The 13,790-nt window shown below is 36.7% G+C and overlaps 1 protein-coding gene across 1 annotated transcript; it reads right to left on the reverse strand.

The window, feature by feature from the left end:
• Positions 1-1,244: 1,244 nt before the first annotated feature.
• On the reverse strand, positions 1,245-13,068 carry LOC127657243 (F-box only protein 30-like). The gene is made up of 3 exons (XM_052145951.1): positions 12,930-13,068; positions 5,357-7,459; positions 1,245-4,025 (listed from the first exon to the last, which is right to left on the reverse strand). Exons 2-3 carry the CDS (start codon positions 7,406-7,408, stop codon positions 3,822-3,824), a joined length of 2,256 nt encoding a protein of 751 aa, XP_052001911.1. The 5' UTR covers positions 7,409-7,459; positions 12,930-13,068; the 3' UTR covers positions 1,245-3,821.
• Positions 13,069-13,790: the final 722 nt, after the last annotated feature.

Here is a 13,790-nt window from a genome sequence, read left to right on the forward strand (position 1 = left end):
CTAAAAATGTCCGTAACACAATTTGATTCTGTCATTGTAAAAACGCCGCAGAGAAGTTAGTTGTGAGAAAAGCTCTAGTAGCATTTGTTTGCTGATGCCACTTGCTTTGATACTTGGTTATCAGTATCATTTTCTATATAAAGACTACAACAGTTTATATTTACATCCGGCATGGACAGTCTAATGTTTGTGGTAGTTGTAGTCCTTATTTAGCAACTTTAGCAACCTACTTTTTTTATTTAAATGGCAGTTTAAAAATTAAAGTTTGAGGTATGACTTTGTGTAATTTATGGTATAGAATAAAACTTCCTAGTATCTTCAGGTAATGTATACCACAGACCTTATTTTACTCACAAATCCCAAACTGCCATATAAACCCATGACGATTTAGACTTCCGGATTCGCCTACAAATTGACGTCACGGCTGAAAAAGCGCTGTAATTTTCTTGACGAAATTAATCTAGTGTTTTTTTTTTTCTTGCCGTTTTTATTTTAATTTATTTCGTCCAACATGTTATTCCGTCCAGTTCAAAAGCTCGAGAAGAAATTAAAAAAGAAACATAAAGGCAGAGTGTCTTCTCTCCGAACCTTTTATTAGCCTATGAGATATTTAAAGGGTGTATCCATATGTCGTACTCTTATTATAGTACAGACATAATAAGATGACATTAACCGGACAATTGTTTGTTCTGTGCATTTGAAATGTGACACAAGATAATTCTATGCATTTAGTGTATAGCAGCAATGTTAATTCTCATGTTTGCTGTTGGTCATGATGTGAATGTTTGTACCTCTGTGCCACTGCCAACGTCAAACTTTGTTGATTTGACTGGGAAAAGCTGCATTGTAATGAAATAAACTAAGACTTTCCTCGATTTTGTCATCATGTTAATAATTAGATAGACTTCTGAAACAGATACACTTTCCAATAATAAGATGATGGATGGATGGATAGATACAGATATGTTCAGGTGAATACAAACCACAATGCTTTACTTATTAGTTTAGATTATAGAAACGTGTTCCTTGCTATTTTGGGCACAGGATATATTCCTGTTTGTCTACACCCCTCCTGAGAACTCTGCTATAGGAGCAATTTCTATTAGAGTTATTGAAACAGATGAGCCCCTCTGCATTGGGTCTGTTGGGACATTTATTATAGTTTTCACCTGCTGTGTGTATGTTTTGGTGCAGAGGCCAAATCAAATTGTGGTAGAGGCTGAAAATTAGATGTAAATCTTGTCATATCAGTGTTTTTATTTATTAACATTGCAACACCACCACCTGGTGGCAAAAACTATCATTTTAAAATACAAAGTGCAAAACAACAACCACATCATCATACACGTGAGAAATACATTTTGATTCATTGCTAATTATATTTAATAATCAAACAGTAAAAAATATAAAACAATTAGTGTAACTGTGGTTGAACAACCTTTAAGCGTTTGATTTCATATACAGGCAATTTCTTTTCTTGTAGCTTTGCATAATTATACCATTTAAAAAATATGAAACTTGGCAGGATGCCCATCTTGTTATTGATCAAGTATCACACCAGTGATTGGACTTCTTTCAAATTTTTTAAAACAATATTAACAAAATGCAAATGGTGACACACATGACAAAAAAAAAAAAAAGGTTGGTTTACCAAGATAAACATCAAACATTTTGATTATTTACAACACAAAAAGAGCTTTTTGAACGCTAGCATGCATGAGGTCATATGAAACAACAAATGTCACAACATTATAACTATAAGGGGCTATAAATGCCCAAAGCATGAGTCTTATTCAGAGCGAAGGGAGGTGACATTAAATTAAATGTATGCTTATTTTCAAAACAAAAGTGCAATGCAAACAATATAGTAAATAAACCAACATTTCCAAACAAGTAACAAAAACAACGCAATTTGGTATCAACCTCCTAGACTCTGATTTAAATACCTAGGTCCCCTCATACATGTATATAGGGCCTATACAATGTCAGGAAAACAATATAGTAATATTGACATAAATTTATATTGTTCACAATTCTTTAAAAATGCATTTTGTTCCTTTAGAGAAACATAAATCACTTCAACAAAGATATCGGTGCACATCGACTGGTAGAGTCTTAAAAATCAACATTATATGACTCTTCAAAGTTTGAAGATGCTAGGAGAATATTCCGAAATTCTAATGTTTCAGAATATTGTTCTATTTGAATAACTAAACCCAAATATCAGGAGTGTCACACTTAACATTTGTTAAAAACTCTCTGTAGAATGTAAAGCATGTAATTCAGATAATTCTTTTACAGCATCATCTCAATCTAATGTACAAGTTATGGATGATTACTTCCTCTCCAAATGAAAATATTTTAGAATGTAATCATAATGAAACATTGTAACTGTACACCTGAAAAGATAAGGTAAAACTCTTTAGAAACCGTAAACACTGGCTTGTTTTAAGTAATGTTGGAAGAGCATCACAAAAAAATCAAGTACAAGTTCATTTCAAGTTTCTTTCTCACAAACAAAGCCTTCAATAATGGCATTTGTTTCACATTAAACCCCTGACATACAGTGAAGTATATTTGCAGATGCACTGTGTACAACTACAGAAATCCTAACAGGCTACAACTGCAATCTTGTGCCCGTCCTGCAGGTTTTGGAACAGTGACTCAAAATCAGAAGTTTGTCAGTCAGGACATACAATTGTCAACAATACAGTACATTGAAAATGAGGACTTTTTGACAGGGAATTCAACAAGTTGGCCGACATAATCAATGTTTGTTTACTTTTCAAAAGACAGAAGATGACTAGTAGAAGTGCTGTTTGTGAGGGTATCAAGTACTAAGTTGTATATTGGTAAATCTGAAAGGCATAAAAGCTTCTCAAAACAATTTGCTGATATATGTTATTTTCAGCTGAGTGGTAAAAATGAAAAAAAGACAAATTTGTAGATTTTTAAATGTAGGAGACAGAAATCATTGTTTCTTAACTGGGTCGTGACCTCAAAATGGGTTGCAGATATGTTCTGATAATGCCACAGACATCAGCAAAAAAACGAAATGCAAATAATACAATGCAACAAATAATGCCATAAGAGACAGTTAAAGTTTGCCAAATAAATAGGCTTATCAACTTTTGAGAGAGAGGAGAAAATATCCAATATCCAAAATATTCCAATTCCTTTTGTTGTTGAACGTCCAATCAAACTCAATGGTATTGTGGTGCAAATTCAGCCTGGTAGAAGCTAGTCACATTACATGCTAACATGGACAGGTTGCTTGACATGACACCATCCTAAAAAAACATTAAAATTATGCCAAAAAAAAAAAAAAACATTACCAGACAATATTAAATATGTGTTATGTATGGTACTGTGTTGTGTTGCCACATGATTATCTCTGGGTCCGGAAGAAAAACCAGTTAAGATCCACTGATTATTTGATAACTTCTGCATTACAAAATGTAGACGATTATTTCGTTTTTGGTCATCACCATTCAGCCATTGTTTCTAGTTCCTAGAGGCTATATATCTAATCTAAAGCAATCAAATGAAAAAAAAAATATCCAAATATATTGTATCAAAATATGCAGACAGTATAACCATCATCTGTACATCAAAAAGGTAGACAATGTTTATTAGAAAAAACTATTTTGGAAGAGATATAAGCTGAGGCTTCAGGTTTATTTTACTTTGCTATAAAAAAAGTCTACATTATAACAGTTTATTTAAACAAATAAGGCATGTTATATTATAAAATGAAGTGTAATCCTCTTCTGTCAATTTGGAAAACATTAGGGCAGTTTCTGTTCACATTTCATTCCAGCCTATATCACTGGTTTCAGCACTGATCGCAGTGAGCGTCCCTCCTTAGTAAGTTCTCTCGTGAAATTCATGCATGGAAGAGGGATAGCGTCTTCCCTGCGTGATACTGTGTTGAACTTGCATGTCTTCATGTGATCCGCCATGCTGGAAATGTTCGCAAACTTCCACTCATTTACAGTGCCAAAAGCTGTACTGAATCGCCACACCTGAAGTCCAAAAGATATCAACAATTTGTTATGAATTCTGAAAACAATTGAATCTATGCACTTATGACTATGAATATTGGAGTTTCCAGGCAAAACCAAAAGCTATTTGATAGACAGACAGACAGTTGCTAGATAGAATGACAGACAGAGACAGATAAACCTGGTATCGTTTCATCTTTTTTTTATTTTAGTACCAACTTGGTACCAATGTAAAGATACTTTTGACATTCCTAAAAGGACATACAGACAGATAGACGGATTGTACAACAGACAGAAAGAAAATTATGGATGGATTGATTGATGAAATAACAAAGATAAATGCTAGATAGATAGATAGACAGACAGACCAGACAGACAGACAGAATGATGCATGGATTGAACGACAGACAGACACACAGAGATGAATGCTTTATAGATGGTTGAAATGATAGATAGACAGACAGATAAGAGAGAGATAGATAGATAGACAGACAGACAGATAAGAGAGAGATAGATAGATAGACAGACAGACAGATAAGAGAGAGATAGATAGACAGACAGATGAGAGACAGACAGACAGACAGACAGACAGATAAGAGAGAGATAGACAGATAGACAGATAAGAGAGAGATAGATAGATAGACAGACAGATGACAGACAGACAGACAGACAGACAGACAGATACAGACAGACAGACTGATGCATGGATTGAACGACAGACAGACACACAGAGATGAATGCTTTATAGATGGTTGAAATGATAGATAGACAGACAGATAAGAGACAGACAGATAAGAGACAGACAGACAGACAGACAGACAGACAGACAGACAGACAGACAGACAGATAGATAGATAGATAGAGAGATAGAGAGATAGATAGACAGACAGACAGACAGACAGACAGACAGACAGATAAGTGTTAGATAGATAGACAGACAGACAGACAGACAGACAGACAGACAGACAGACAGACAGACAGACAGACAGACAGATAGATAGATAGATAGATAGATAGATAGATAGATAGATAGATAGATAGATAGAGATAGAGAGATAGAGATAGATAGATAGATAGATAGATAGATAGATAGACAGACAGACAGACAGACAGACAGACAGACAGATAAGTGTTAGATAGATAGACAGACAGACAGACAGACAGACAGATAAGTGTTAGATAGATAGACAGACAGAATGATGGATAGATGGAACAACAGACTGACATAAAGATGGATGCTTGATAGATGGATTGACAAAGACGGATAGAATGACAGAACAATAAACTGACAGACAGAAGGACGACAGACAGGCAGACATACAGACAGGTAGATAGAACTGAACTTTGATTACCTTGTCTTGTATCTGCCAGGATGAGGTTCCATCAGCACGCTGTGTCTTCACCCACAGGAGGACCACCATGCCACGGGACAGCAGTAAACTGGCACACACATCCCTCATGGTGCGAGACACTCTGGACAATTGGCACAGGCTAAAACCATCAAGGAAGCTTGCAATATGCTGGAGTAACTCAAATGGCATGCCACTAAGTTGGTCACAGTGGGAGTCAAACAGACAGGTGTTTCTGGAGAGTAGGTCATCTGAACACTCTTCTAGACCAGGCTGCACTCCAAATGAGCCCAAATGTCTGTCATGGATGATTTTGAAACCTTGCACCGAGGGGCATAGCCTCCTTTGTGAGTATGTGCATCCATAGTAAGCCAATGGGCATCTTTGCTCCATCCATCCATTCAGACCTGCATGGATGTCCCCATGAACGTTCTTAAAATGGGAGGAGAACTCATCCCTACGAAACAGCTGCCCACACACAAAAGTAAACATGGAGCGTTGCTTGGTTTGATAGCGAGCCACGCACTCTAGAACCAGGTCTAACCTCAGGGTGTGGAATGGGCTTGGGTTGGATAGTTGCGGACTTGCATGATCACAGGCAGACGCTGAGGCAATGTCGCCTACCATGGTGCTGGTAGCCAGTATGGCAGAAGGGAGGGAGAAGGTCTGTGTACCAAAGTTGATGCGATACCCATCAACAAAACGGCTGTCCGAGATGCCCCTGCCCCCAGGCGAGTCACCCAAACAGAAGAGCAAGGCAGCGGTAATGAGGTCAATGCCATGCAGGCCCATTGGATCATCTGCCACGACAAGGTCCGATGTGTCCACTGCCTTATCCTCCATCTTGGCTTTGAATAAATAGGGGTCAGAAAACAGAGTCATTCGCCCATTGATTGTAAACAAACTCATGCCCCTGAGTACCTGGAGGTTCTCCAATTTGCGCTGCAACCATTGGTCTTCAATTCTAAAAGGCATATGGTGCAGAACATTGTTGTGCATCTGGTTAGGCAAAGGGATGGGCAAAGGGAGAGGTAGTTGGGGCAAAGGGGCCATTTCTGGCTCCGGTGCTACAATAGGCATGGAAAGAGGAGGCGACACTTGCCTAACATTGGAGGAACCATTGATCCTTGCAGCTCGTTCCAGAAGAACCCTTTTAAGTTTGACCTGGTTGTCATCATCCCCTTCATCATGATATCCTTTGAGTTCTATCCCACCGTTCACTTCCTCTTCTTCTTCAGAAGACTCACCATATCCACTGTTTTCTAACCAATCATCTTCTTCTTCAGGTAAAGGAAAAGGACAGTCAGCTCCACCAACAGCTCCCAACTCAGAGTCTGAATCTGTGTCACTTTCCTTCAAGCCATCATTCGTAGGGTCCCCATCTCCATTACTGAATTTGTTGCAAATTCCATTCTCTTCCTCACCATTGCCATCATCTACAATCAAGTTAATATTATTTGCACTACTGAGAATGTCCAAAGTTTCTGCTAAAGCTCTACTGTTTTCAACAGAAGCAATGTACGGCTGACTGTACAGTTCCTCATCCATTCTGATCAATTCATTATCCGTATCCGACTCCTGTGGGATGGAGTTCATCCTTTCATTTTCCTGATTTTGCTCTTTGACAATTTTTGACACAGTGGTTGCAACTTTAAGAGATTCCAGTAACATTCGTTGATCCTGTAGGGCCAAAGCCATGTCAAGCTGCTCCACATCATAAACATCTTTACTCAAGTTCTCGTAGGACTTGCTATCTGCATAACTTACCGGCCATCGATTCCATTCCATAGTGCAACACACAATGCTGGCTGGGCATGTTTCAAGGTGCTGTGCCATTTTGACCCTGGCAATGGTAAATGGACATCCAAATCCACAGTTCAGACATGGCACTCTTTCATAAAGGCACAGTAAACGGTGTTCATTCAGTTTACATGAGTGAAAAACAGCCCCACACACAAGAGGGCAACCCATGAGGTCACAGGAAATGCTAGCCTCTGGTCTTATCATACATCGTTGGTTCACACAGTTCAGGCAATGGAGATGAAGGCCTTCCATTGCAAATATGAATGGCTTTCTTAATTCAAAGAGGCTATGCTATTCCAAACTCTGTAAAAGAATAGAAAAAAAAAAAATTAGACCTAATCACTACTGCATAATTCAAGTCTGGCGATTCAGTGAAAGTGAAGTGTTTATTCTGGTTTTGAAATAGGCCTGGTCACACAAAGGTTAATATCACAATCTTATTTTGGACCAACATGTGTGACACCTTTAGATACAACACATTGCACGGCTTAACAACTAAGTCCACTACTCGTTTGGAAAGTCCCCACTGGCTCTTAAAAGGGTAAACGTAAATCAGACACCGCTGCCCATTTGCAGTACATTTAACAAATCACAAAAAAATTACATTGCATTTCACAACTTTCCTTATGTCACATGGTTGCACACCCCACCATTTCTTAGAAGATTCAAAAGGAACACGAGCCTGTGTTTTTGAGGAGTATGTTACAGGCATCATTCATGGCTTTCATTCAAAAGAAACATTTCCATATTGGATAAATACTGCACAGTCATTCAAGAAGCTTCTCTCTCCATCATGATAGGGCTTGGCTAGAAATGTGCAGTTGAACTCAGTAGGCATGACCTAAATGCGAACCATTTGAGTGGGTTAGGGAGAGGGGGGGGTCACACTGTGGTGTAAGCTTTAAATGATCAAGTTGACTTTCAACATAGACCTCAAAATACCAGCTGGGTGTAAACATTGTGAAATGTCTGTGTACAATGCCTGCGTGTTGGACTCCCATGTGTCTTGTGATGGCTTCTTTTGAAAGAGGTGTACCTAGACACTGCAAAACACATTTGATGATGTTTTGAATCACTCAGGTGTTTGGTACAGTGCTCATGTGCAATGCCAAAGTAATGTGGCATGGTTGCACAAGCAACTGCTGATAATTACAACAAGAAAACAAACATGTTCAGACTAAGGATGCAAATTTTGGCAAATTCTTTTAACCGGTTAACCACTAGCATAACAGGTTATTAACTGGTTAACCGATTAGCCATTAACCAAACAAGTGACTAAACAGGCATGAAAAGGTCTATACTGGCAGAAACAAAACAGGCTCAAATGACAGATGTGCATATTTAACAATAGTATATTACATTAACAATAACTGTATATTTCTTCTTTTATTTCATAAACTAATCAACATACATGTATACACAGATCAGCCACAACATTAAATCCACCTGCCTAATATTGTGTAGGTCCCCCTCGTGTCGCCAAAACAGCGCCAAACCGCATAAAATCATGCAGATACGGGTCAGGAGCTTCAGATAATGTTCACATTCACCATCAGAATGGAGAAAATGTAATTAATGCACTGCAGCCACACTATTGGCTGATTATATAATCGAATGGATGACTGTTGGTGTCAGATGGGCTGGTTTGAGTATTTCTGGGATTTTCACCATAACAATCTCTAGAATTTACTCAGAATGGTGCCAAACACAAAAAACATATAGTGAACGGCAGTTCTGTGGATGGAAACGCCTTGTTGGTGAGAGAGGTCAACAGAGAATGGCCAGACTGGTTCGAACTGACATATTCTACGGTAACTCAGATAACCGCTCTGTACAATTGTGGTGAGAAGTATATCAGCTCAGAATGCTATTAAGAGATGCGGGTTGGTGCTGTTTTGGCGGCACGAGGGGACCTAAACAATATTATGCAGGTTGTTTTAATGTTGTGGCTGATTACTGTCTATACATGGGAAGGGGTCAGTACGGCACACAACTGGTTGACAGCAAGCCCGGAAACCTGCACTGAAGGCACTGACGTCCCGCATGCAGTTTAAATGAATTGCAGGGCTGTAAACATATAATCTCATATGGTACCACACTGTACTCGTGCTACTACTAAACTACTTAAGTCCTATTTTACAATTTGCATTTGAACATGTCGTCTTCATAGACGTAATGGTCCCACAGCACATGTACACATTAAAGTACACAAGACTTTACTTGTTAACAGTGTCCACGTGTGTACATAACACGCCCTACATGTTAAACCCATCAAATTACCTCTCCGTTTTTTCTTTAATTAACCTCTCAAGTTATTATTCAACCGGTGAATTAGTCAAACAAACTCTTAATGCCGGTTAATTGGTTAACTGTCTACATCCCAAGTTCAGATATGGCACGAACCTTAAAATCCCAAACATGACCGCGAACATGACACAGTACCCTAAATATGACATAACTGTAAACATGGCATGAGTGTAATGGTCTTAAACATGATTTGGTAAAAAAACATGAACCTAAACATGACATGACCCTAATGATTGATGGTATGCTTGTAAAGGTCTTACACATGATATGATCCTAATAGGGCTGTCAAACTAAAATTCAATAAAAATGCTCATATGACTGCTAAAACTGTCCATTCAAATTTTGGATGTGTGCCAAGCACTGACAATAAATTCAGACTGTTCGTAACCTTGGACAGAAAATCTTCTCACAGATCTCCTACATGAGAAGCTGAAAAAATAGAGATGTGGACCAATGGTCAAAGACGTCCATCTGGCGCATATTTACAACAAAAAATCAATAAAACAAAACAGCGTGGATGAACACAAAAACGAGTTTGGTGTAAACTGCCCCTTAAAAATAGGTCTTTGGCCCTTGCATCTTGCTTTCTTATCAGTGTCTCGCTTTATAAGTTTTAAAACGCGGTGTCAAGTTAAAAGAGTTCAATTTGAAAAAGCGTGTCTCGAGATCCCCGCATATCCCATTTTGTTAGCCGCATCACAACCATATTGAATACCACTACTATGTGAGAATAATACTACCGCACATACAGCTTGAGTCCAGGGTGGTATCGTAGCACTGGTATATGGTACGTGGCACATGAAGTTAACATACAACTGTTTATTGAAGTGTTCTTTTTATTGTTTTCCTTTTTCTTGTATGATTTGAGGATATGAACTGGCTAAATCGTATATATGGAGTAATGGAAATCGCTTTTGTGAACAGCCAGGTATGCTATTTGCAATAGTAAAAAAAATAAATAAATAAATAAAGAGGTCAACCAATAGTGGATTTTCTTATACCGATACTAACGTGGTGGAAATGGCCGATAACCGATTAACTGGCAGATTATTATTTTTTTTATTGATTTATAGAATGAAAAATAGTCTTTCCTTACTATGAAGGGCACAGGCATTGAGGCAACAAGAGTCCAAAATAAATAAAATCCCAAAAGCAGTTTATTGTGCAACCGAAATCTCAATAATAACCAGAAAAAGATTTGGTACATAACCTGGGACTTTCTATATGAAAGTCGTAAATATACCTGGGACTTATTTTGAAATGACAGAGGCTTGGCTACCGTGCAATGCTCTATATGTAAGAATAAACCAAATTAAGCTTTTTATTGCCTATATAATCACCAGATATAGACTTTCTATGTGTATATTTTTTTACCAGATGAAGTTTATTGATGAGGAATAACAAAATGGGGGAAAAAATATCGGCATAGATTTTTACCAATAGTTCCCAAAAGCAACTATCAGCAAAACCGATATATCGGTCCACCTCTAGTAAAAAAAATATACGCATTTTTATATGTATTTGTTACGCCCTCTCGTGGACTTACACCCTGTCTACATCAGATGCGAGTGATGTCGCTTTGCAGCGGCTTGAAGCCATGTAAGCTGGAAGCGTTGAAACTAACATTGTAAAAAGGCTCTCGTCGTCCATTTGTCTTGTTGGCAGGAAAAGCACATTAGAAATAGAACGGGTCACCCGTTGTCTGCCTGAAGGGGGCAGATGCTTCCAGTGTAGAGAGCATCTTTGATAGGGTGCAATCTGCTTTTGGCTAGGGATGAGCGGATCGATACTAAAGTATTGATACTTCCGATACTGATGGGGTATCCTGAATATCAATCCTCACATAAAAATATTGATTCTGAATTTTTTTTAAATAAGTGATCTTATTATTTAGATGACATTAATATTAATGCATCTCATAAGCTTAGAAGTGGAAAAAAATATTATATGAGCGAATTGTTGCATGGCACCAAAACTATTTTTTCTTCCACACATCTTGATGTGCAGAAATGCTAAAATATACTAAAAGTCAGAGCGCTTGTTCAAAGAGGGAACAGTGCTTTCCTGAGGTAATGACAGAAAAACAGCGTCTGGAGTTATTCACACTAAGTAATGACAAACCTAGATGTTACATGTATTATAATGGGCTTGTTTGACCATTTTTACAGGTTTATTTAAATTCAGAGTTGCTAAAACATTGATAATGATCTGCAATCCTCGTTAATAAATGATGCCCTTATGAAAACTTACCATGAATTTACTGTAGTAATATTGCATTAACCATGATTGTTGTAACCATGTTTTCTTTCTTTTTTGATAGAATTAACCATAGTTTTACTACAACATTACTGTAGTATCCATATGGTAACTTGGTTTTAGTAATAGTAACCATATAATAATATTTATGGTTAATTTTAAGGTTTATACTTACTCATTTTTAAAGGGTAAACAAAGCAGCCTAATAATTTTCTGTTTAGGCACATGAACGTAAATTAAAAGTAATAATAAAATTACTCATTTTATCCAAACAAATTCAATTCAGTAGAGGTATCAGTATTGGTAACGATATCGGCGATATTGGCCTAAAAGTACTTGGTATAAGATCGAAAAGAAAAGTGGTATCACCCATACCTACTATTTTTGGCACGTCATGCCGTGCATCTGTTAACAAAAAAACTAACAAAATAGATATAATACATAAGCGATGACCAGACTTTTAAATCAAAGTTTTCACCTAACACCCCGTTTAAACTTTAAATCAATATTGTTTTGCATCTATTTCCTCCAAAATGATATAATGTCTTTAAAATTGTATATAAAATTCTAATATTATTACAAATATATATTAGATTTTTATTTTAACATTTATATAAAAAATATGAATTCAAATATAATTACAATTTTAGTTATAAGTAAGTGAAAAATAGTGTCTCAACCCTGTTGACAGCCCTAGACCCTAATAATCCCAAACATGAATGGATCCAAAATTCAATCCGATCCTAAATATGTCATGACCTCCAAACATGTTTTACACATGCACTGACTGGCAGAACAGCAGATCATCTCTGTCAAAGCTCTTGAAATAGCTTTTTGTTGTTCTTCCTGAGCTGAAATATAACGACTGTCAATATTTAACTGACAGTGTCATGATAACTTTTAGATTAACAATCAATTACTAAACACTAATACACTGTTTCCAAACATCTTAATGCTTGTATTATGGCGTTTTAATTCCTTAAAAAAAAAAAGACCTTAGCATTAGCAGGCTAGCCGTTGATTCATGGATAATACACTACACAAACACAAAATTAATAAACTTAAATCTGGCTAACGAACAGTTATTTAGCTTTTTATGATCCTAGGTGGAAAAAAGTATTCAATTTTATTATTCTACAAAAGTCCGAGTCTATTCTCTTAAAGCCGGCGAGGAAATTAGTAAATGTAAACAGACATGAAATGAACTTACCGTCGATCTGTCTTCGGTGTTGTAGGGAGGAAAGTCTTTATTTAATCGACCATTAGTGTTCAGTGAAGTATAATAACAACGGATGATGTTTTTGCAGCTGTCTGTCTATTTCTCTGTTGATTTGTTTTTGTGTGCTAATATAGTGAACTGAACTGCAGCCCAGAGATGGGCGGAGACTAAACACGCGCATATATTATGTACATATATATATATATATATATATATATATATATATATATATATATATATATATATATATACACACACACACACATACACTACCTTTGAAAAGTTTGGGGTCACTTGCCTGAAAAGTTTCTCATGATCTTAAAAACCTTTTGATCTGAAGACATATGCTTAATTTTTTTTTTATTAATTTGTAAGACAAAAATATAATTGTGCCAACATATTAATTGATTTAATTACAAAACTAAAATGTTATTTAAAATAAATTAAACACGTTTTTGTAATGGATGACTTGGACCGAATCATTAAAAAAAAAAAAAAAAAAAAGCAGACACTTAAGTGCCCAAAATAGATGGGAACTCCTTCAATACTGTTTAAAAGCATCCCAGGTTGAAACCTCAAGAACGTTGGTTGAGAAAATGTCAAGAGTACATTTCTGCAAAATCTAGGCAAAGGGTGACTACTTTGAAGATGCTAAAATATAACACAGTTTTGATTTATTTTGGATTAACACAACATAATTCCTATATTTCCATTTCTATTATTCCATAGTTGTGATGACTTTACTATTATTCTAAAATGTGAAGAAAATAAATAAAAATAAGTGACCCTAAACTTTTGAACGGTAGTGTCAATTATATATACACACACACACACACACACACACACACACAC

The sequence above is a fragment of the Xyrauchen texanus genome, chromosome 16 (genome assembly GCF_025860055.1).
Source record: "Xyrauchen texanus isolate HMW12.3.18 chromosome 16, RBS_HiC_50CHRs, whole genome shotgun sequence".
Classification (NCBI taxonomy): Eukaryota; Metazoa; Chordata; class Actinopteri; order Cypriniformes; family Catostomidae; genus Xyrauchen; species Xyrauchen texanus.